General features: G+C 36.2%; 1 protein-coding gene across 3 annotated transcripts in view; it reads left to right on the top strand.

Annotated features, from left to right (window-relative positions):
* Positions 1–24,887, top strand: part of MUSK (muscle associated receptor tyrosine kinase) — a 133,042-nt gene that overhangs the window by 12,674 nt on the left and 95,481 nt on the right. For all 3 annotated transcript variants that reach the window (XM_030814805.1, XM_030814787.1, XM_030814797.1), the window contains exons 2-5: positions 1,368–1,494; positions 5,844–5,995; positions 12,769–12,896; positions 14,664–14,805. In XM_030814805.1, coding sequence (XP_030670665.1) covers positions 1,368–1,494; positions 5,844–5,995; positions 12,769–12,896; positions 14,664–14,805 — 549 coding nt within the window. The remainder of the gene's footprint in view (positions 1–1,367; positions 1,495–5,843; positions 5,996–12,768; positions 12,897–14,663; positions 14,806–24,887) is intronic.

Below are 24,887 nucleotides of genomic sequence, written 5' to 3'. Positions count from 1 at the left end.
ATTTCAACTACTATCTTTCAACTTTTTTATTTACTCCTTTTGTGAAGGCCTTATAAATAGTTTTGTTCATTTAAACAGTACATCAGTCACTGTGCTCACCCTGGGAATTAAAAGATGTCTAAAACATGATCCCTGACCTAAAGCTCAAGGTTTTAATAATTGAGTGTGGGACAAAGACGTAAACAGATCATTTTAATAGTATCTGTGTGACAAGTGACATTATAAGAATGACATTTACAGGATAACATAAGGTTAAGGGAAAGGGCATTTGGAACTGCCTAGCATGTCAGGGAAAGTGGAAGGAGATGGATGCTTAAACTGAATCCTAAAAGATAAAATGACATGAGCAAGGGAGATATGGGGCAAGTAAAACACTCCCACTCACCATTTTTTCTCACTCTCAGCAGATGAGCTTGCCTTTGACTTTACCAAAAATAATAAGGTTTATTCAGAAAGTGGATGTATCTTTTATGGCCAAACAATGTGCCAGTCTGTTCTAGATGCTCTATAAGTCTGTCACTGACTATTTCACCTCTAAACATCAATCATACTACTTATTTGGCTTTGATTTATACCTTGGCCTTTAACTGAAGCGACCATATAATTTACTGTATAAATGCAGGTAGCCCTCATTTCACAGAGGAGTGAGAAAAAAGAAAGGACCATGTCTGTAGCCTTTCCTCCCGTTGTCTTAAAAAAAATGAAATAGAACAAAACAGCTTTGAGATATAATTCACATACCATGCGCTTTACCCATCAAAGTGTACAATTCACAAAGTGGTGTCTCTTCATTCTCTAGTTATATGCCAAAGTGAATTCTCTATAAATCTGATGAAGCTTAAACTTCAGATTCTCTCATTTGCAGGAGGCCTAAGACCCTCAGTAAGCTTTGGCAATGTGCTTTTATGAGTGTCTATTTTTATAAAATTATGGGAAAATTGTTCTTAAAAAACAATTTTTTAAATTTTTATCCTCTTCCACCCTGACTTCCCTTCAGACTCACTTCCCTTTACGCTGATGATATTGGGGTGGCCACAGAAATTTTGTATTCATAATTTTATATTTTTTCTTTAAAAAGCACACTCAAATTGCACAAACTTGGGCCCCATAAAACTTGGATCTGCCTCTCCTCATATATCATAAATTCTAAGCCCTGCTCTCCTGAGAGACTTCGCTTTTGATTTTCAAATGCCTAGTTTGGAGGTAGAAACAACATTCTTTACATAAGCTCTTCCTTTCTTTTGGCAAATTTCTACTCTGGGGAAACAGAGTTCTCATTCAGGTATGTAATGGCTTCTGACTGCTTAAGGAAGGGTTAGTAAACAAAATTCTAGAATGTTCTCTTTTGATTTCTCCTTTCCTCTCAGCTCCTGTCATCACCACTCCTCTTGAAACAGTGGATGCCTTAGTTGAAGAAGTGGCTACTTTCATGTGTGCAGTGGAATCCTACCCCCAGCCTGAGATTTCCTGGACTAGAAATAAAATTCTCATTAAGTAAGTATTCCACATTTTAATTTTTTAAAATTTTTGTGGGTATATAGTATGTGTATTTATATGTACATATTTATGAAGTAGATGAGATGTTTCGATACAGGCATGCAATGTAAAATAAGTACCTCATGGAGAATGGGGTATCCATCCCCTCAAGCATTTATCATTTGAATTACAAACAATCCAATTACACAGTTTAAGTTATTTTAAAATGTATAACTAAGTTATTGTTGACTATAGTCACTCTGTTGTCTTATCAAATAGTAGGACTTTTTCATTCTTTCTATTTTTTTTTGTACCCACTAAACATCCCCTACTCCCCCACCCCCATCCCTGTACTACCCTTTCCAGCCTCTGGTAACCAACCTTTTACTCTCCATGTCCATGAGTTCAATTGTTTTGATGTTTAGATCCCACAAGTAAGTGAGAACATGCAATGTTTGTCTTTCTGTGCCTGGCTAATTTCACTTAACATAATGATCTCCAGTTCCATCCATGTCTTTGCAAATGATTGAATCTCATTATTTTTATGGCTGAATAATACTCCATTGTGTATATGTACCACATTTTCTTTATCCATTCATCTGTTAATGAACATGTAGGTTGCTTCCAAATCTTAGTTACTATAAACAGTGCTTCAACAAACATAGGACTGCAGATATCTCTTTGATACACTGATTTCCTTTCTTTTGCTTATATATCCAGCAGTGGGATTGATGGATCATATAGTAGCTCAATTTTTAGTTTTTTGAGGAAACTTCAAACTATTCTCCATAGTGGTTGTACTAATTTACATTCCCACATCAACAGTGTACAAGGGTTCCCTTATATGCACATCCTTGCCAGCATTTGTTATTGCCTGTCTTTTGGATATAAGCCATTTTCACTGAGGTGAGATGATATCTCATTACAGTTTTTATTTGCATTTCTCTGATGATCAATGATGTCGAGCACTTTTTCATATGCCTGCTTGCCATTTGCATGTCTTTTTTGAGAAATTCTTCAAATCTTTTGCCTATTTTTGATTGGATTAATAGATTTTTTACTGTAAAGTTGTTTGAGTTCTATAGGTATTCTGGTTACTAATCCTTTGTCAGATGGGTAGTTTGCAAATATTTTCTCCCATTCTATGGGTTGTCTCTTCACTTTGTTTATTGTATCCTTTGCTGTGCAGAAGCCTTTTAACTTGACGTGATCCCCTTTGTCCATTTTTGTTTTGGTTGCCTGTGCTTGTGGGTATTGCTCAAGAAATTTTTGCCCAGACCAATGTCCTGGAGATTTTCCCCAATGTATTCTTGTAGTAGTTTCATAGTTTGAAGTCTTAGATTTAAGTCTTTAATCCATTTTGATTTGATTTTTGTATATGGAGAGGGATGGGGTCTAATTTCATTCTTCTGTATGTGGATATCCAGTTTTCCACACATCGTTTACTGAAGAGACTGTCTTTTTCCCAGTGTATATTCTTGGTAACTTTGTCGAAAATGAGTTCACTGTATGTGTGTGGATCTCTTTCTGGGTTCTCTGTTTTGTCCCATTGGTCTATGTGTCTCTTTTGATGCAAGTACCATGCTGTTTTGGTTACTCTAGCTCTGTAGTATGATTTGAAGTAAGGCAATGTGATTCCTCCAGTTTTTTAATTTTTGCTTAAGATAGGTTTGGCTATTCTGGGCCTTTCATGGTTCCACATAAATTTTAGGTTTTTTTTTTTCTATTGCTGTGAAGAATGTCATTGGTATTTTGATAGGAATTGCATGGAATCTGTAGATTGCTCTCGGTAGTATGGACATTTTAACAATATTGATTCTTCCAATCCATTAATATGGAATATTTTCCCATTTTTTGGTGTCCTCGTGAATTTCTTTCATTGGTTTCTTATAGTTTTCATTATAGAGATCTTTCACTTCTTTAATTCCTAGCTATTTAATTTTATGTGTGGCTACTGTAAATAGGATTATTTTAAAATTTATTTTTCATATTGTTCATTGTTGGCATATACAGATGTTACTGATTTTCATATGTTTATTTTATTTTGTATTTTGTTTATTTTGTATGTTTATTTTGTTGAATATTATTTTTTATTCCACTTTGCTGAATTTATCAGTTCTAATAGTTTTCTGTGGAGTCTTTAAGTTTTTCCAAATATAAGAGCATATCATCTGCAAACATAGATAATTCTTCCCTTCCAATTTGGATGGTCCTTTATATCTTTCTCTTGTCTGATTGCTCTAGGTAGGACTTCCAGGACTGTGTTGAATAACAGTGGTGACAGTGGGCATCCTTGTTGCACTCCAGATTAGAGGAAAGGCTTTCAGTTTTTCCTCATTCAGTATACTACTAGCTGTGGGTCCGTCGTATATGGCTTTTATTATTTTGAGGTATTTTCCATCTATTTTTTGAGGGTTTTTATCATGAAGGTATGCTGAATTTTTATCAAATGCTTTTTCCGCATATACTGAAATAATCATATGGTTTTTACCTTTCATCTGTTGATATAATGTATCACATTGATTGGTTTGCATATGTTGATCTATCCTTGTATTCCAGGGATAAATTCCACTTGGTCATGATAGATGATCTTTCTAATGTATTGTTGACTTTGGTTTGCTAATATTTTGTGCAATCTGGATAGGCTGATAATCCCAAATCATCAAGTCCTGGTTCCTTTTTTGCTTAGCAGTTTTTCCATCCACTTATCTTTTTCCTCTTGAATTTTACTATATCCAGCAAAAAGAAATGAGGCCACAGTTTCAACACATTGCTTAGAAATTTCCTCAGCTAAATATCTGAGTTCATCATTCACAAGCTTTTTTTCCACATGATTGCAGGACATCATTCAGCTAAGTTCTGTGTCCCACACAACAAAGATCCCCTTTTCTTCCTTTCCCAGTAACATGCTCCTCATTTCCACCCAAGTCCTCACCAGCAGTGCTTTGAACATACATGTTTCTACCAACAGTCTGTTCACGATAATGTAGGTATTCTTTAAGATGATTTAGATTTTCTCTACCATGCAACTCTCTTCCTTCCAATTCCTCAGGAGCAGAATCATTAACATGCATATTTCTATTAACAGTCTCTTCGAGGAAATATAGGCTTTTTCTAGCATGCTCTTCAAAATATTTTTTGGTTCTAACTATTCCTCAATTGCAAAGCCACATCCACATTTTTAGGTATTTGTTGCAGCAGCATCACACTTCCAGGTACCAAAATTTGTATTTATTTCCTATTCTTGCTGTAACAAATTACCACAAACTTAGTGGCCTAAAACAACATAAACTCACTATGTTATAGTTCTGGAGGTCACAAGTATGAAATAAATCTCTCTGGGCTAAAATCAAAGTGTTGGCAGGGCTGAGTTCCTTCTGGAGGCTCTAGGGAAGAATCTGATTTCTTGCCTTTCCCAGCTTCTAGAGGCTCCCTCCTCCACTTATAACACTAGCAGTGGCACCACTCTGACTTCTGCCTCCATTGTCATACCTCCCTTTATCAATCTGCCTCCCTCTTCCATCTTTTAAGGATACTTATAATTACACAGGGCCCATTTGAATAGTCCAGAACACTCCAGTTTAAGATTCTTAGCATCTGCAAAATAAGGTAACATATTGACAGATTTTGGTGAATAAGAGAAGGACCTTTGTGGGACTGTTATTCTGCTCACCACACACATTTGGCATAAAAAAAACTCTTATTTGGTTAAAAGAAACTATCTTTTATATTGCTGCTTCTCTTCCAATTTCTTTCTATTGCCGTAATTCCTTTCTCAACAAATGGTTTGCATATAATTAAATAGATAATATATGTAAAGCATATATTTTTTTTAGTTTGAAGTTGTTTTCCTTCCTTATGTATCCCAAGTAACTAGAAGTGTGCCTGGCACTTGTTAGCATACAATAAGTAATTGTTTAATGGAAGAATGAATATTCAACTAATCATTAGTTACTTCTATAAATAATTAACCCTTTCTGTTCATCGTATTTATACGTATGCGTGTTCATAATCTATTAATAGCTGCTACTTCCCAGAAATTATTGGGAGAAGACACCTATATCTTGGTTTTATATGCTTTCCTGAATAAAGTAAACTTGACATTTTGTCTTATCAGTAGGTATCACCCTTTGAAAGCGTTTTTGAAGGACTATGGTACTTTGACTATTGGACCCTAAGAAAGACGAGTATATAATGTTAGCTTTATATTATCAAGTAAGGTTATTCTATTATTCAGAACTCACTCAAGTTTCCTCTCACCTTTATTCTACTTCCTCATTAACAAGTCATCAGTTTGATAAATTAATCATGGCAAAAAAAAATCACAGATGAAGCACTAATCTGTCATTTTTCTCTGTGACCTGCAGGCTCTTTGACACCCGGTACAGCATCCGGGAGAATGGGCAGCTCCTCACCATCCTGAGTGTGGAAGACAGTGATGATGGCATTTACTGCTGCACGGCCAACAATGGTGTGGGAGGAGCTGTGGAGAGTTGTGGAGCCCTGCAAGTGAAGATGAGTGAGTGGGAAAGAGATTCGTCTATTGATTTGAAAGTTGACTTGGTACACTTAGTTTTGTATTTATTTTTTATATATTTTTTTGAGACAGAGTCTCCCTCTGTTGCCCAGGCTGGAGTGCAGTGGCACGATCTTGGTTCACAGCAACCTCCACCTCCTGGGTTCAAGTGATTCTCCTGCCTCAGGCTCCCGAATAGCTGGGACTACAGGTGTGTGCCACCACACCTGGGTGCTTTTTCGATTTTTAGAAGATATGGGGTTTCACTATGTTGGCCAGGCTGGTCTTGAACTCCTGACCTCAGATGATCTGCCCGCCTCGGCCTCCTAAAGTGCTGGGATTACAGGTGTGAGCCACTGTGCCTCCCCTGACTTGGTACACTTTAAAACATTTAGTAAATAGAGATTTTCTCAGGCCTGGTGGTTCAGCAGTGACAGAAGTTCAAGTTCAAAGCACAACCCCGAGGCCAGTTAATCCCACACCTCTTATGCCTGCCATCAACTACTACCCTAAGGCAAGCCTCTCAATTCTCTATCCTTTCCCATTTTCTTACCTTCTCTTATCTCCTGACTTCTTCCACCCTGAATTCTTTCACCAGGAAACCTTCCTCTAAAACCTTTACCTTACACCTGTGAAACACAACCAAACACCCTTTTTGTTTCTAACCTCTTTGCAGACACTTCTAACCTTTTGCCTTATTTCAAATTTGATATTCTTCTGAGTGATTTTCTGCTTCAGTGGAAGCTGTTCTATTTTCCCCACTTAATGTCTACAAGGCTGCCAAACACTAATAGGTAATCTCCCGGCCCTCAGTGTTGCTTTTAAACCATTCCATTTTGTATTCCTATACAAAATCTTTCCTCTGATGAGGGCTTATGCCATTCTGACCTATCGTTTCTCTAACTGTATTCATCATGTCATTTACTCTTCTAGGCACTTCCCCATATTTATTAAAAACTTTGATTCCAGGCTTACTATCTTTGTATCCATCTCTACTCCTGCAATCACCCTAAGAAATTTTAACAGCCATGAAATAGAACCACTAGCCACTTAATTCTCACAATTCCTTGACCTCCACAAATCCAGTGATGTTTGTCTTTTTTTTTCAATTTTAAGGCTCATACTTTTAATCACTATGTACACATACATGTAGTAGTTTAGGTAAGTCTACTACTATGAGGAAAGATGGTTTTATTTTTTTTTTAACTTTCATTTTCAGTTCAGAGGTACATCTGCAGAATGTGCAGGTGTTTTACATAGGTAAACATGTGCCATGGTGGTATACCACACAGATCATCGCATCACCTAGGTATTAAGCCTAGCATCCATTCTATTCTTCTTGATGTTCTCCCTCCCCACACCAACACCCCCGACAGTCCCCAGTGTGTGCTGTTTCCCCCCATGTGTTCATGCGTTCCCATCGTTAGCTCCCACTTATAAGTGAGAACATGCAGTGTTTGGTTTTCTGTTCCTGCATTAGTTTACTGAGGATAATGGCTTCCAACTCCATCCATGTCCCTGCAAAGGACATGATTTCATTCCATTTTATGGCTATGTAGTATTCCATGGTGTATAAGTACCACATTTTCTTTATCCAGTCTATCATTAATGAGCATTTAGGTTGTTTCTGTTGTTGTTTTTTTTGGTATATATATTTTTATATATAAATATATATATATTTTTATATAAATACATATTTATATATAATATATATAAATATATATTTATATATTTAAATATAAATATATATAAATATAAATATATATTTATATATTTAAATATAAATATATATAAATATAAATATATATATATATTTAAATATAAATATATATAACTATATATATCTAAATATAAATATGTATAACTACATATTTAAATATAAATATATTTTATATATAACTATATATTTAAGTATAAATATATAACTATATATTTGAGTATAAATATGTAACTATATATTTGGGTATAAATATATAACTATATATTTGAACATAAATATATAAATATATACTTGAATATAAATATATATCAATATATACTTGAATATAAATATATGTCAATATATACTTGAATATAAATAAATATATATTTGAATATAAATATATATACTTGAATACAAATATATATAAATATATACTTGAATATAAATATATATTTAAATATATATTTAATTATAAGTATATATAAATATATATTTAAATAGAAGTATATATAAAAATATATATTTAAATATAAGTATATATATTTAAATAAATATATATATATATTTTTTGAGGTGGAGTCTCACTCAGGCTGGAGTGCAGTGGTGTGATCATGACTCACTGCAACCTCTGCCTCCTGAGTTCAAGCAATTCTCCTGCCTCAGCCTTCCAAGTAGCTGAGATTACAGGCATGTGCCACTACACCCGGCTAATTTTTGTATTTTTGGTAGAGTCAGAGTTTCGCCAAGTTGGCCAGGCCAGTCTCAAACTCCTAACCTTGAGTAATCTGCCCACTTTGGCCTCCCAAAGTGTTGGGATTACAGGCATGAGCCTGTTTGTGTTAACTCTTTATCAGCGTACCCAATCGATGACTCACTCTTGGCCTTGTCACCCACTGGAAGTAGTCTGCATTTAAAATCTTCAGCTCCAGTATGTCACTCTCATCATGGACATTTTGTGGTACAGCTTTGTCAGATGAGCAAAACAGTTTCCCATATGCATGACTTGCCTCCAAGTAGAGTTTGTGGGCACAAACTTCCATTGTCTCCTTCTCAGCTAAAAACAGTGTCTCAGTCTCTCTCATTCTCCTACTGTTGCTGTACAACATCAACATCATCAACATCATCATATTCTCTTACCTTGATTCGTCTCTGTTCTCCTTTCCATTTTGATTCCCCAATGGGGCTTTTATTTCCTTCCGTACTTAGTTCTTTCTTCTACCTGGTGATGTATCATCAAACACTACCTTACCAGCATCTTTAAATCTCATGGCCTCCTGTCCTGTAAACATCTGCTACTTGCAAACTGTCAGTCTTACAATGATGTAACCTTCATGTTCTCTTCTCTGACGTGCTTATAACCATACATACTGGCACCACACAAATTAGAGGAATTTAGGTCTACTTGGGACATTTATTTTTAGTTTTGGTGTTGTTGTCTTTCATCATTATTTCTTATCTTTTGTTATTTTGCTGGAGGAAATCATTAGGTACTTTTTTCAGAGTGTAAAGATGTAAAATATTTCCTGAATTTTTGCTTGGTTGGAAGTCTTCATTTTGCTTACATTGTTGGATAATAATTTTGCTGCATGCAGAATCAGAGTTTTAAAAGCCCTTTTCTTTAGTTTTAGTAGATATCCTCTGTTGCAGATGAGAAGTCTTTTTCTTATTTCTTTCAAGTAAATCTGATGGCTCTCTCAAAAAGTTTAGGATTTTTCTTTTTTTTCTAGAGTTCATAAATTTCACAAATCGACAAGAATATATTAGGTGTATTTTTAAGAATTATTGCTACTCAGTTTTAGGTGGGCCTTGTTTTTTTGTTTGTTTGTTTGGTTGGTTTTTGTTTTGTTTTGTTTTGTTTGAGACAAGATCTCACTCTGTAACTCAGGCTGTAGTGCAGTGGTGTGATCATGGCTCACTGCAGCCTTGACTGCTTGGGCTAAAGCAATCCCCCTGCTTCAGCCTCCCAAGTAGCTAGGACTACAGGCATGAGCCACCACACCAGGCTAATTTTATTTATTTACTTTTTTTTGGTAGAGATAAGTTCTCACTATGTTGCACAGGCTGGTCTTGAACTCCTGTGCTCAAATGATCCTCCCACCTTGGCCTTCCAAAGTATTGAGATTATGGGAGTGAGCCACTGCACCCAGCCTAGGTGGGCCTTTTTGATCTAAAGACCAAAGCTTTTTTGAAAATCAGGCACATTTTCTCTATTTGTTTTCTTTTTTCTTTCTCTATGACTTCAAATTTTTATCCTCATATTTTCTGCATGTCTTGATATTCTACTCTCTTGAAGATTCTTTTTACTTTTCCTTCACATTATGAATGTGGTCTCCAGTATGACTATTCTGTCATTCTGAGTGTTTTGGTCTTAAAAACTGTATTTTTAATTTCTAAGAATTTCCTTGATGTCTCTGTTGTCATAACAAACTCACTTGTATGATACAATATTCACTTAAGCTTCTAAGGATATCACTAGTGCATCTTTTAAAAAGACATTTTCTTTTTTTCCCTGCATTACTTTTATTTCCTTCAGAAAAAAAAAATTGATTTTGTTTGGGTTCCATCCTTTTATGTTTATAATTTTTCTCAAATTGATCTTTTATTTTTTGGCCATAAATATACATGGAGTGTTCAGTTAATTAGGATAAAAAGCTGGTGGGAATAGCAGGACTTTATGGAATACTGATTTGGTACTTACTGTGAGTAAGTAGGTGGGGATCTGCCTATACGCAGGCTTCCCTTCAGTATGCAGAGCAGTAAGCAATAAAATAAGGAAGTTGGAATGCTCTCATTTGCTAAATAATGAAGACTTCATTCTGAGGATGAAACACTTTCAAGTATTTCCTTACTTTGTGACACTACCTTTCTTTTGAATATTTTTCATATTCTCTCTGGCCCAGATGTTCTTGATTTGGGTTCTATACTAAATCCCCTTTTCTTGTTTTCTTTTTTCCAACCTCTCCTTTGGAGATCTCATCCATTCATGTGGATATATACCGGTGTGGCCATTCCAATTGCTAAAATTTTGGAATGATTCCATACTTCTTGGAAAGATCTGTTTCATAAGGCTCCCAAGATCCCCCAACCCCTATCACTACTCCAGCTCTCTTAAGCCCTCCCCCAAGAGCTCCCTCCCCTAAATTCCTAATGGTCCATCAGCTAAAGTCTCAATGCTGGCACAGCAGGATACTTCCAGCATCCTGCTTTAAGGTGACCAGTTCTGATTGTCAGTACTTATGACTCCACCCTGAATAATGTTCCCTTACAGTAGGGATCCATGGCTATGCATCAATACTCTAGTCATTCCTAGTTGACTTTATATTCAATTTCCCAAAAGGGAATTCCTCACCCCTCACCTAACAGATGACCAAGACATCATGTCACTGAGAAGACAGGTGTTTTTTGCTTTAAGCAAAGGTCTTTACCTAAGACATTATCTGTGCCTCAGCTTTACCATAGAGATCTTGTTCGTGGAACCTATGGAAGGCATAGATAACACTTTATTTGACTGTCATAGGAATATCAAGTGTGCAGCTAAGTTTTTCCCAGCAACTGTATGACAATACAACTCACAATTGAGGAACCTGGCCAGTACTGTATTTAAATGTAGGTATTTACAGTTTATTAGAAGGAGAGTTGTATACTATAGATAGCAGGCAAAGTAATAAAGTTGTTATTTTCCTATATTTTAAAGCCTTTCTTGTATTTTTGCTATAACACAGGGCCACAGGAACTCTAAATGGCAGTGAATGCTTAGATTAAAAACCAACAAGTCTCACGCCTGTAATCCCAGCACTTTGGGAGGCCAAGGTGGGCGGATCACGAGGTCAGGAGATCAAGATCATCCTGACAACAGGGTGAAACTCCGTCTCCACTAAAAATACAAAAAAAAAAAAAAAAAATTAGCCGGGTGTGGTGGTGGGCGCCTGTAGTTCCAGCTACTCGGGAAGCTGAGGCAGGACAATGGCATGAACCCAGGAGGCGGAGCTTGCGGGGGGCCGAGATCGCGCCACTGCACTCCAGCCTGGGCGACAGAGCGAGACTCCGTCTCAAAAAGAAAAGAAAAGAAAAGAAAAAAAAAACAAACCAACAGGTCATGAAGGCTTTGCAAATATCTCTTACTACCAACAACACCAAAGCCCCCACTACTCTCCCTCACATTGAAGTAGAAGAAAACAAAGTCCTTATTTCATGCTTTCCTTTGTCAAAATAACAAATTGGTTACGGCACATGTCCTGCAAGAAATAAAACGTATCCATTGCTCAGTAGTCTCTCTTGCCAAGTCCCCCTCTGTATCTGTAACATAAAAGGACATAAATGTAGTTTTAACTATTTTATGAATAGTACTAAAATAACTGGCATCCTGAACTTATCAATTCTTTTGTATATTAGATTTAATAACTTTCTTTGAAAGTTTCATATTTGAGAATAAACATTAACTGGCATAAACTATTTCTTCTGAAAGATTAAAAGTGTTTGAACAGTAAATTACATGTTTGCTTTACAGAATTGAGTCCCCCCAAATTGTATGACAGAATTTCTTTTGATTGTTAATATAATAATATCTAGTTTACTGTCTAGAGAATGAATGTATTTAATTAATAATCATCAAATTTAATAGTCAAATTAAGACGGAAGCTAAAGGGAAAATAGGTCATAATTTATAACTATGTAAGAATATAGTTATATCAAAATTTTCTTTTCAAATGTTTTATGTCTATCAGTATGAATTAAATAATGTTGAATTGCTATGGTGACAGCCTATGTTAATCAGCTTTTATTAACTATCTTTTAAAATGACAAATGCTATGATAACTTCACACTGTTAATATTTTTCATAAATTTGTGTTTTGCTAGTAAGATTCTAATAAAGCAGAGACAACCAAGTGTTTCTAAACTGATTTCTGTTTGAGATCTACTGAAGAAAACTCTCTTTGCATTTGGTGAATTTTGTAATGTAACATGCCTCAAATGATTCTTAAAACAGATATTTAGAATTAAATTGAAAGTTAGAAACTCTAGGTTTAACAAAGCCATATTGCCTTATTTATTTTGAATTTTCATTTCTTTTTAGAACCTAAAATAACTCGTCCTCCCATAAATGTGAAAATAATAGAGGGATTAAAAGCAGTCCTACCATGTACTACAATGGGTAATCCCAAACCATCAGTGTCTTGGATAAAGGGAGACAGCCCTCTCAGGGTAAGTGGTTATGATGTTAAAACACATATATAAAATGTATTTTAAAATATAACATTTCTTTACACACTCAGTTACACACTTACAAACTTCTAGTATAAAGCAGTTTCCATGTACATTTTAACCAAATGTAAGTATTTCTGTTTGCATATATGCAAACTGTATGGCATTTCATTTGGGTCTGGCTAGGGAAAAAAAGAGATGGGAACCAATAGTGTTAAAGATAGAAAAGGAGGCAATGAAAAAGCAAACCTGGAATCCTTTGTATATGTTGGCTGGCTAAATCATTTATTTTTTTAATGTTGAATCTGAGACTTAGGGGATGAAAAAGAAAAACTAAAACCCAGGCTTTAGAACTGACAGTTTCTGGAAGGAGGGAGGGAGACAAGGTTCGGAAGAAAACAAATGAGAGCTCTGGAGAGAAGTTAAGTGAAAAGACTCAAGAGTCATACACAAATACCTTGGCAAATCCCTCCTGAGTCACGAAGATTAGTCACGCCTGTAATTCCAGCACTTTGGGATGCCAAGGCGGGCAGATCACCTGAGGTCAGGAGTTCAAGACCAGCCTGGCCAACATGGCGAAATCCTGTCTCTACTAAAAATACAAAAATTAGCTGGGTGTGGTGGTGTGTGCCTATAATCCCAGCTACTCAGGAGGCTGAGGCAGGAGAATAACTTGAACCCGAGAGGCAGAGGTTGCAAGTGAGCCAAGATCTCACTACTGCACTCCAGCCTGGGCAACAGAATGAGACTCCATCTCAAAAAAAAAAAAAAAAAAAGTTATTGTCTATATGCTTATTTTGTACTGCCTCTGTATCTTATCCCCACATTTATTGATAAATTATTATGCAGCATCATTATTGTCTTTCCATCTTTGTATCACCTAAAAGATCACAGACTGTGTTTTTCATTTAACAATGCATAGTGTATTTTAAGAGGAATACAAAGGTGTCACTATATGTCAACTAACTAAACTAAGGTATAAAATTGCTCAGCTTTGCTTTATTTAAAATAAAATAAATATTGCTAATTTTTAGTGATTATCTGGCTTTCCTCTTGTTATAAATCTTGGTGCATTTCCTACAATGACAAACAAGGGTGGTTGTACTTATGTTACTGAATTTAGGGTCCAAAACAGAAAAGACAGATGTAATATTTAAACTCCAAAGAGAAATTTTAATATGTGTGAAATTTTCTAGTATTTCAAAGGACATGTACTCTCCTAAAGATACCATCTAGGGTGCAAGGTAAACCTGATAGTTAAAAGCAATGTGTTTATTTATTTATTTATATTTCAATAGCTTTTGGGGTACTAGTGGTTTTTGGTTGCAAGGATGAACTGTATAGTGGCCAAGTCTGAGATTTTAGTGCACCTATTACCCGAGTGCTGTACATTATACCCAGTATGTAGTTTTGTATGTCTCACCAACCCCCCCGCAACATTTCCCTTTTCTAAAAGCAATGCTTTTAATCAGATTTAGCTGTGACTTTGGGGAAGTAAAATAAGCCCATACATACATATATATATATACACACTCATGGGATGAAAGAAAATAAACTATACCTCATAGGACCCTGGTGAAGATTAATGTAGGTACTCTTGCACTATTCCATTTAATATTGTATGTTTTACATACTAAGTGCCCAATAAAGGACAAAGCGATATCCTTGATGATGATAATAGTGATGACAATAAGTTGATGATATTTGGCAAATGTATCCTTGATAGACCCATAAACATTTTTGAATTCACGTCCCTATCTCTGGCAGGAAAATTCCCGAATTGCAGTTCTTGAATCTGGGAGCCTGAGGATTCATAACGTACAAAAGGAAGATGCAGGACAGTATCGATGTGTGGCAAAAAACAGCCTCGGGACAGCATATTCCAAAGTGGTGAAGCTGGAAGTTGAGGGTAAGGAGCTGCATTTCTTCCCCTGACTGTGTGACCAGGGGCCTCACTGTCTATTGTGAAGGCTGCACCTGGGCTTGGGAGAGAAGAGATGTGGGCAGCCCACTTCCCTCAGTTGTTCCAGATATTAGGCCATAAGGTCAAGCCTATGATAACAGAAAAGGAAAACTGAAAAAAGAAAGAAATTCTCACTAGTATAAAAGGTCATATTCCATTGATTATTCACAATCACTGGTAATTTTTACCAAAACAGACTAAATTTACTGTAACAGTAAAATAGTAGAAACCCATTTTAGAATGTCTTCCTGGTTTGGACAATTCTTCCCTCAACTATAAACTTGAGCATAATAATTTTAATCTTTTTAATCATATAGAACACTTTAAAAAGATGTGATAAAGCGGAAAAAGTAGCTATTTTCAGATAGTATTCTATCACAAAGCTTGAAAAAAAAAATTAACTCAAATCGTAAAGCCAAAAATAATCCCAGTTCTATGAATTATGTTATCAAAATACTTTTTCTTTTCTTTCTGAAAATATTTTTTAATCAGCTAATTCAATAACTTGGTGTGAAAGGTCTTCACTGAGAAATCAGAATCCAAATAGGTCTAGGTGTTCTATTTGCTTGTTAGTCGGGTCCTTCTTGACCTAAAACTGCACCACATTTTGCTTAAAAAGAAGAACTATCAGCACACCTCTATTAGGTGAATAAACTGAGTACAAACCCTTCCTAGCTCTTCCTGTTGTGTGCCAGAGAATTAACATCTTTGGCTTCTAGCTTTCTCACCTGTTAAGTGGGGTTTGCTCTATTTAATGAAGTTAGATGTTGATAGTGTTTAGCAGAGCATCTGGTCCTTTGTGTACCCTCAATAAATGTTGGTTATGGAATTATCATCTATTTTTCTGCTTTTCTCTTATCTGACTGATAAGTGTTAGAGTATCACATAGTGGCACAAATTACAGTTCAACCAGGAAAAGACTTGAAGAGTTCTCCATATTTTGCTTTGATTCTATCCTACTTTCCTTAGGTCAAAATCTATCCTTTTCTGTGTATTTCCTTCTCACTCATATAGTTTTCTATTAACTCCTTTAAGATTATTTTTATTTCCTTGATGGACATTCCTGTCACAGCTTTAATAATCTCGTTTCCCACATTTGCCTCTAATTGAGGTAACATCTTTATTATGTCATTGTACCAATTGCTCATAAAATTTTCATTAATTCATCAAGGAAAATAATGAGGTTGGTGGGAATAATGGCTGTCAGAATATAAAAATACATTTTCAGCAAGTTGCTGTAATTTAATGTCTTCTAAATAATCAGTGCTATTTAAAGCTCAGTATTCAACAACCAGTTGATGTGATTTATTCAGTAAAAACTAAATAAACCTACAAACCCACCCAGACACATATTCAGACTCACTGAATATCTGTCTGCCTAGATCCACTGTTTTCCTATTCTGTCTAAGGAATGATGCAGAATTAATGCTATCCATTTGTATAAAATATCACAAAGAGTTTTTCTCTTTAAGATATTAAAAATAAGCCTTCTGTACTGTAATATTTAATACTGATCATTTAGGTCACTAGCTTCATAGGTATTAAAGCAACTTGCTTTACTTTGACCTAGAGAAAATTATCACCAAACTCCATTAGTTGGAGTTATTATACAGTTTGGTTTTGAGTTACCATTTAATTTTGTATCATGCCTGTCACTAACACTGAATACTGCCTCTTTTCTCGTAACCTTTAAACGGTCATGCTTAGTGCTTTAAAAGTTAATATATGCTAGAGATTTTATGAAATTTGCTAGTACTGAGAGCTCATAATATCATTTCAATTTACCCTAACTGTAGGTAAGAAGATTTTAGCACACACGTCTGTTTCTACCCTCATCTTAGTCCCTATTAAAATAACCAAAATATGTGACATGCTTAGCACAATTGCTGGTACATAATAAGCATTTAACAAATGGAGTTTGCTATACTTATTATGATTAAAACATAAAATTGTAACAAATTTTCTTTGGTTCTGGAAGCTCTGAAAGGTTGACTTCCACTTGAATAAATGGTTGAAGTATTTTCAAAAGATATAATGTAGACGTGACCTATTTAGAGGTAGGGCTAACTCAACCTACAACTCAGAACAAGTTTTAAAAAAAAAGCAACTGAGAAATGAGTGGAAAAAGCTCAAAAGTACATGCAGATGCCTGCTAGTCTGGCAATGATGAGGACTGAAGATGATGAGGCAGGACCATGGTCCGTCGGGGCAGACGAGCATATATATGTATCAAGTCATAACTCTGCAAATTAGTCATGCAATGGCTATATCGAATCAGAACTCTATGGTGCCATTTGATGCTGGGCTACACTTAACACAGATGGGCATACAGGAAAAGATAGGGTTTTGTCCTTGATGGCCTCTAATAAAAATAAACATGCCAGGCCATGGATTGAGTACAATGTGTTAACTAAATCTTTGTTGTAACAAATGCGAAAGAAACACCCTACCACACAGAAGTAAAGCTCCCTTTCTAGATTGCCATTCTCAGACTGCTGGATCTGTGCAATGGAAATGTAAAGGTATCCTATACTTTGGTCTTGCCTTAAAATGTTCAAACAGTGACATACAGAATTATTGATAGAACCATCTAACTCAAGCATGGTGCAGCATGGATATCTTTCTGAAAGGATGTCCAATGGGAAGGCTAACATTTAAAAGGTTCCATTGAGGCTAAACGTTTTATGTGGATTATCTTGTTTAATCCTCACTAAAAGTCTGTAACAAGGGCCCTATATTCTGCCATTTTAGGAAACAGAGGAATAGAGAGGATACCTAACTTACACAAGGCTGCACAGATAGCTGTGTCTAAGAATTTGAGTCAGGCTGAATACTGTCTGTTCTATTAAAGAATGAGATAGTCCTATGTGACATTGTCAAGAGAAGTATCTAGATGAAAATGAGGGGAAAAGCCAGAATTCTGCAAAAGAAGCAGAGGTTGGGAGCTGAAAAAAAATAGACAGGCGGTATTGACAAATTTTCGATAAATTTTTCAGAGAAAGGGGAGGAGTCAAAAAAGGGAGCAGTAGCTGGAGTTATGTTTGGTGTGTAGATCATGTTGCATTGCAAGATTTCTCTTCAAAAAAGAGTGAAATGTAAAAAGAAATTAAACGTTAAAATATTAATGAGACTGAGCTCAGAGAGAAGAAAAATTTGAACATACGTAAGAGAACAAAATATTCAAGAGAATGTGGTGCTGGAGAATGCACAAGGGTTGTATTTGGGGGCCAAGTAGAATGATAAACTGTATACAGAGGGTGACCACATGTTCCAGTTTTCCCAGGACAGTTCTGGTTTACACCTGTTGTCCTGGAATCATTATTAATAGAGTCTCTCTTTTACTTTCAGAAGTATCCAAGCTTCCACGATAAATTATATGGTTACTCTCCTTAGACAGGAAGACAGAATGTCCTTGTAATAGGAAGAAAGGAGAAGAGGGATGTTTTCAGTATAAATCAGTTCATAAGTTTGATGGATGGAATTCGAGAAAATTCTGTTCTTATGGTCTCTATTTCCTCTAGGAAGGAGAAATTAGGGTTATCTTTTGAAAACACTTTTGTTAAAGGGTCAGGGAAGAGGGTGGGGATGAAGTGAGTTCTAAAATAGCTGTGGGATGGGAGAGATGACTCACAAGGTAAACCAGGATTGTAGGGCAGCATTAAAGTTTTAGTAGAGAGCAGGACCGTGAATATGGAGTGGCATCAATCTGCAGGGTTGCAGGGTTTTTCCCCCCAGTGCTGCTCTGCTGTACAGGTGTAAGTTCAGGAAACAGCAGAAAGCTAAATTCAAAGGCAAGACGTAAGTGTTGGAGTTTTGTCAGGAAGGAAAATAGGGCAAAGGATTTGAGACTATTGCAAAAGGGAGATTGAAGCATGAATCATGCAATCTTTAGGTACCAAATACACCTATAATTTCTTTCTTTTCTTTTCTTTCTTTCTTTCTATCTTTCTTGTTTGTTTTGTTTTGTGACAAAGTCTCACTCTGTTGCTCAGGCTGGAGTGCAATGGCACAATCATAGCTTACTGTAGCCTCAAACTCCTAGGCTTAAGTGATTCTGCCACCTCAGCTTCTTGATTAGCTGGGGCTACAGGTGTGCCCTACCGTGCTTAGCTATTTATTTTTTATTTTATTTTGTTTTGTTTATTTTATTTTATTTTATTTTATTTTAGAGACGGGGTCTTGCTATGTTGCCCAGGCTGGTCTCAGACTCAAGCAATCCTCCAGCCTCAACCTCCCAAAATGTTGGGATTATAGGCATGAGCTACCATGCCCAGCCATACCTATGATTTAATATCCAAATATGAAATATCCTTGGATTTGAGCCTAGGATTAAACACTATAGCTCCAGCAATATAACAGACAAGATAATATGAAAATCTTCCAACTAGCCCAGAAATGCTGGGCTAGTTGTATAACTCATAAGAATAAAATATAAATCTCTGGAAGCTCGAAATGAACAGGAACTGCACAAACTATAAGCTCAGTGAGCTGGTTTCTTATTGTTCTAAAGGTAATGGGACAGGTGCTCATCTCTATAACCTCGGAGATTGGTTTGAAGACCCTTAAAAGGGATTAGTTTGAAGACCCTTAAAGGGGCAGGAGACAGGGTCTTGTCCCATATGAAATGGAGGTTAGCATTCAGACCCTTGTATAAAGCTGAGAACCACAAAAGTAGAAAGATGGGCCGGAAATTCCATCTCTGGGCACAAAAACACAACACAATGGCTTGTCTGTCTTTAGTCGTGAGGGAGAAAAAACCAGGTCTTCTTAGGAGTGCATATTCAACACTCAGGACTATAGCTTCCATAGGCTTGATATTGACTTAATACCATCAGCACAGTCTGGGAATTCTCAGATGGAAAAATGAACGTACAAACTGGTTTCAGGCTGGGCACAGTGGCTCACCCCTATAATCCCAGCACTTTGGGAGGCTGATGGCTTGAGCACTGGAGACCAACCTGGGCAACATGGCAAAACTCCATCTCTACAAAAAAATATAAAAATTAGCCACGTGTAGTGGTATATACCTGTAGTCTCAGCTATTTGGGAGCCTGAAGTGGGAGGATGGCTTAAGCCTGGGAGGTAGAGGCTGCAGTAAGCCAAGATTGTGCCACTGCACTTCAGCCTGGGCAACGGAGTGAGACCCTGTCTCAAAATAAAAAAATAAAAATAAAAATAAAAAACCTACATACACATAAAATGTTGGTTCCAGGCCAAAAAACCCACATATACACAAAACATTGGTTCCAGGCCAAAAATTTAACAAGAAAAAAAGCTAAAAGAAGAAGCACTTTACTCAGGTTACATAGGCTTTTCATGGGTATACCTACACTGAGGATGAGTTCACAATGCCAAATTATCACACCTACAGAAAACAACCTACCTTGAGTGAGTGTTGTCCAACATAATATACAAAGAAAATTCAGTTAACCAAATAACATCATAGAAACTATAAAATAAGTATGCTTAAAGTAATTAAAAATGCAAAAAGAGGAATAAGAAAAACAAAAATACATTAGGGCCAGGCACAGTGACTCACGCCTGTAATCCCAGCACTTTGGGAGGCCAAGGCAGGCAGATTACTTGAGGTCAGGAGTTCAAGACCAGCCTGGCCAACATTGTGAAACCCCGTCTCTATAAAAATACAAAAATTAGCCGGGCATGGTGGTGCACACCTGTAGTCCCAGCTACTCAGAAGGCTGAGACAGAAGGATCTCTTAAACCTGGGAGGCAGAGGTTGCAGTGAGCCAAGATTGCGCCACTACACTCCAGCCTGGGCAACAGAGTGAGACTTTGTCCAAAAAAAAATAATTAAATGAATAAATAAATTAGGAAGACAGGCAGTTTTGATAAATAATTAAACATAATTTTAACAAATAAAAATATAATTAAAATTAAAATTCAATGGATAATAGTATATTAGAGATAAAGAGATAATTCAGCCATTAGAAATCAGCTCTTCAGAATTTAGAATTCAGCACAGATTTTGAAAGCACAGAAAAGATGAAATTGAATTTAAGAAATGATAAAAGATATATTACAGAAAGAGAAAATACAGAAAATATGAGAGGCAATACTCAAAAACATGATGACTAAGAACTTTCCAGCATTGATGAAAGACTTATATCTTCAAGTATGTGAAGTACACTGAGTCCCAATCGGTAAAAATGAAGAGCAGAGAAATAAGCATTTCACACCCAGTCAAATCATAATGAAACATCAAAGACAAAGAGATTATCTTAAAATATTGAAGACAGATTATTTATAAGGGACAACAATTAGGATAGCAATAGAGTGTGGGGAAACTATCACTTTCTTCTATCCTTACAATTTGGTATAGCCCTGTGGAGGTTTATGAAAAATAAAAATCAAACTTTAAAATGTGTATAGGTTTATCTCAGCAATTTATCTTCTGACAATTTATCTAAAAGAATATTTGCACAAGTATATGTTCAAGATTATTTGTTACAAAGTTACTTAGTAAAAAGTTGTAAAGAGCTTAAATTTGCATCAATAGGAGACCAACTAAATATGTGATGAAATTCCATGCAGCCATTAAAAAGAATGAGATGGATTTATATACATTAACTTCTAAAATTATCTACCATATATGTGACTTGGGTCTGCTTTCCATCTCTGAGCCTCAGCTTCCTCTTCTCTAAAATAGAGATAAAAGCAGAACCTACCTCTTAGGATGCTTGATTATTAGTTATTATAGACACATAGTGTATAATATATAATTATGTGCTGTTTCATTATTTATTTCGTGTATTTAATAAGTACTGGTATAGTGCTTACCATGTGCAAGGTACTGTTCTAAGTGCTTTAGAATATTAATTCATTATCAATATAATATGTTCACAAGTGAAAAAGTAAGTAAAGAACAATATATCTGATTATTATATATTAGAGTACACGTATATCAAACTCTTAAGTCATCATCTCTGCATAGAGAATTATATGGGGGGTCCCAGCACAGTGGCTCATGCCTGTAATCCCAGCACTAACCAGGTGGGCGAATCACGAGGTTAGGAGTTTGAGACCAGCCTGGCCAACATGGTGAAACATCATCTCTACTAAAAATACAAAAAATTATCTGGGCATGGTGGCGGGCACCTGAAATTCCAGCTACTCGGGAGGCTGAGGCAGGAAAATCGCTTGAACCCAGGAGGCAGAGGTTGCAGTGAGTGGAGATTGTGCCACTGCACTCCAGCCCAGGCGACAGTGTGAGATTCCATCTCAAAAAAAGAAAGAAAGAAAGAGAGAGAGAGAGAGATAGAGAAAGAAAGAAAGAAAGAAAGAAAGAGAAAGAAAGAAAGAAGAAAGAAAAAAAGAAAGAAAGAAAGAAAGAGAAAGAAAGAAAGAGAAAGAAAGAAAGAAAGAAGATTATATGGGGGGTAACTTCCATTTTATACTTTATGTAGGGCTATAATTTTTGCATCTTTATAAAGGGACCTTTATAATTAGGAAGGATTAATACATGTATTTATGCTTTGGAAAAAAACAGTTTTTCCAAATATTATACTATTTTTGATAAAGTAACATGAAACTTTATGTTCATTAGTTTGATATTTTTGCAGTTCTGTTGCTCCATTGATCTCCAGGACAAACTCAGGGATGGGAAAAGTTTTGTCAAAGGCAATTGATTCCTATGTTGCTTAGTTTTTCACAACACTTGGATATTGGCTGAAGAATACTGAAGGTGGAGGTCCTGATGAACAGGACATAGAACATGCCATTTCCTTAGGGAAGGAATCAATCCATAAAGCTGCTAAGCTTGAGACCTACAAGAGGAAGTTGGCAGAGTCACTTAGATGGAGGAAGTGAAGGAGGTCAGAGAACAGCAGCTGCTGATGAAGTCTCCGCCCATATGACTCTTCTTTTCTATATATAGATGATAATCTGAAATTTATGATTTTATAGTCTGGAATGGTTTGGAGGATCCAAAAAGTTTGTTAGGGTTCTGATTTCTCAGTGAACATTTTCCACACTTTGTTGGGTGTTACTGACTTACAGCATAAAGGGAAAAGTGAAACAAAGGTAAGTTCCTATAGGAAAGGGAAGCACTGCTAGATAAGAACTATTTATGTATACTGATTTGACATTGACAGGGAAGCCTCAGTCATCTGGAATGCAGAGTAAAGTTTTCAATCTCACAACTGTGGAGGCTTTTCTGGAAAGGTTAAGCCCTGTCTCAGGCCCCTATGTGCCAAAGGGCTCTAGGAGAGGATTCACGGCAGGATGTGACCAGGGAACATCTTACTGTCTGAAGTCACCAGAGAAATCTACATATCATATTTCACACATTCTAAGATGCTCATTTTTTCATATTTTGGCATATCTGGGTTGCATCTTAGTCATTAATCCCTTACAATCACACTTGAATAAATTTTAGTTTCTTTGTTGCAGATTTTAATATCTCTGAAATTGAGATTTGTCTTACAGGTGCTAAAGGCATTCACATCCAGTTTGTGACTTCTGCCCTCCAGCTAAGATTGTTCCTTAGCTGTCCCCAAATATGAGAATGAATATACAGTGATAAAACAAAAATAAATCAACCATATTGGCTCATAAAGCTTTATTTTTAACTAGAAATTTTCCTTCTGCTTGAGATCGTTTCATTAGTTCCTCACAGAAATGAAAGCATTATTTTCAGTGAGATGATGACAGCTAGCCTTTTTCCCTCAAAACGTTTTATTTGCTGCCTATTCATTTTATTAGGTTGAAATAGAGACTAAGTGGCTTTTCAGGGCCATATAGAGGAAATTCTCTTTTAAGAGGCAGTTTTGTCTGCTTCTCTAATCCACTTCACATTCTACTTTAGGTATGGTGTGTAGCCAAAGAGTGATCTATATTGTTTTTCTTATATATCTGAAACCATTTTCTCCTGAGTACCTCTAAAGGACAGGAAGACAGATACTCAGAGGCAGAGGGATATGGCAGTGGAACATGCCGATTTGAATGGCAGGGCTGGAATTTTCGATGAGGGTTTGCTATCATGATTGCTTGGGACAACTTTGAAATTCTGATTTTATTTCGCTGTTTTGACCAGTGGCATATGCCCCCTTTAAAATGCTAGACCAGAGGGCCAAACATAGTGGCTCAGCACTTTGGGAGGTTGAGGCAGGCAGATCACTTGAGGTCAGGAATTAGAGACCAGCCTGGGCAGCATGGTGAAGCCATGTCTACTAAAAATACAAAAATTAGCTGGGCATGGTGGTGCATGCCTGTAATCCCAGCTCCTCAGGAGGCTGAGGCAGGAGAACTGCTTGAGCCTGGGAAGCGGAGGTTGCAGTGAGCTGAGATGGAGCTACTGAACTCCAGCCTGGGCAACAGATTGAGACCCTGTCTCAAAAAAATAGAGAGAGAGAGAGAGAGAGAGAAACAAAGAAAGAGAGAGAGAGAGAATTAGCTCCTCTGACCAGTGCAGGGGCTCATGCCTGTAATCCCAATACACTGGAAGGCCAAGGTAAGTGAACCTCTTGAATCCAGGAGTTCGAGACAAGCCTGGGTGACATGGCAAAAACCTCATCTCTACAGTAAAATAAAATAAAATAAAATAAAATAAAATAAAATAAAATAAAAATAAAATACCAGACCACAGAAATCAAATCTTTTAAGGTGATAACATAATTATTGTTTTTTATAGCTGGGGGTGTCTTTGTTATAAGATTTTTTAAACATTGCAAAAGACTCATTTAAAATTTACAAATATCTAATTTTCTTTTTTCCCCTCACATTCTCTGCCTTTAAGATTTTTAAAAATGTACTTATTTATTTGAGGCTGAATATGGCTCTTACTACATTCTGTGACTATCACATTCAGATAAATACTGCTTTGTGTATAGAAACTGGCTGAATGTAGAGTACTTGAGGCCCAAATTAAAATAGATGGATGCTGGAGTGCGTCAAGCTCTTGTTAATTGCATTTTCTATTATTATCTTGTTTACCCTTGAAGCTTTAAGCCATTAAGGAAAATATTGGGCAGAAGCTGGAATCAAGAGAGGGCTGTCAGTCAGCAATTGCT

The sequence above is a fragment of the Nomascus leucogenys genome, chromosome 1a, assembly GCF_006542625.1.
Source record: "Nomascus leucogenys isolate Asia chromosome 1a, Asia_NLE_v1, whole genome shotgun sequence".
In the NCBI taxonomy this organism is placed as follows: Eukaryota; Metazoa; Chordata; class Mammalia; order Primates; family Hylobatidae; genus Nomascus; species Nomascus leucogenys.
Note: the sequence above shows the minus strand (reverse complement) of the source record. Positions and strands in the feature narration are given on the sequence as shown.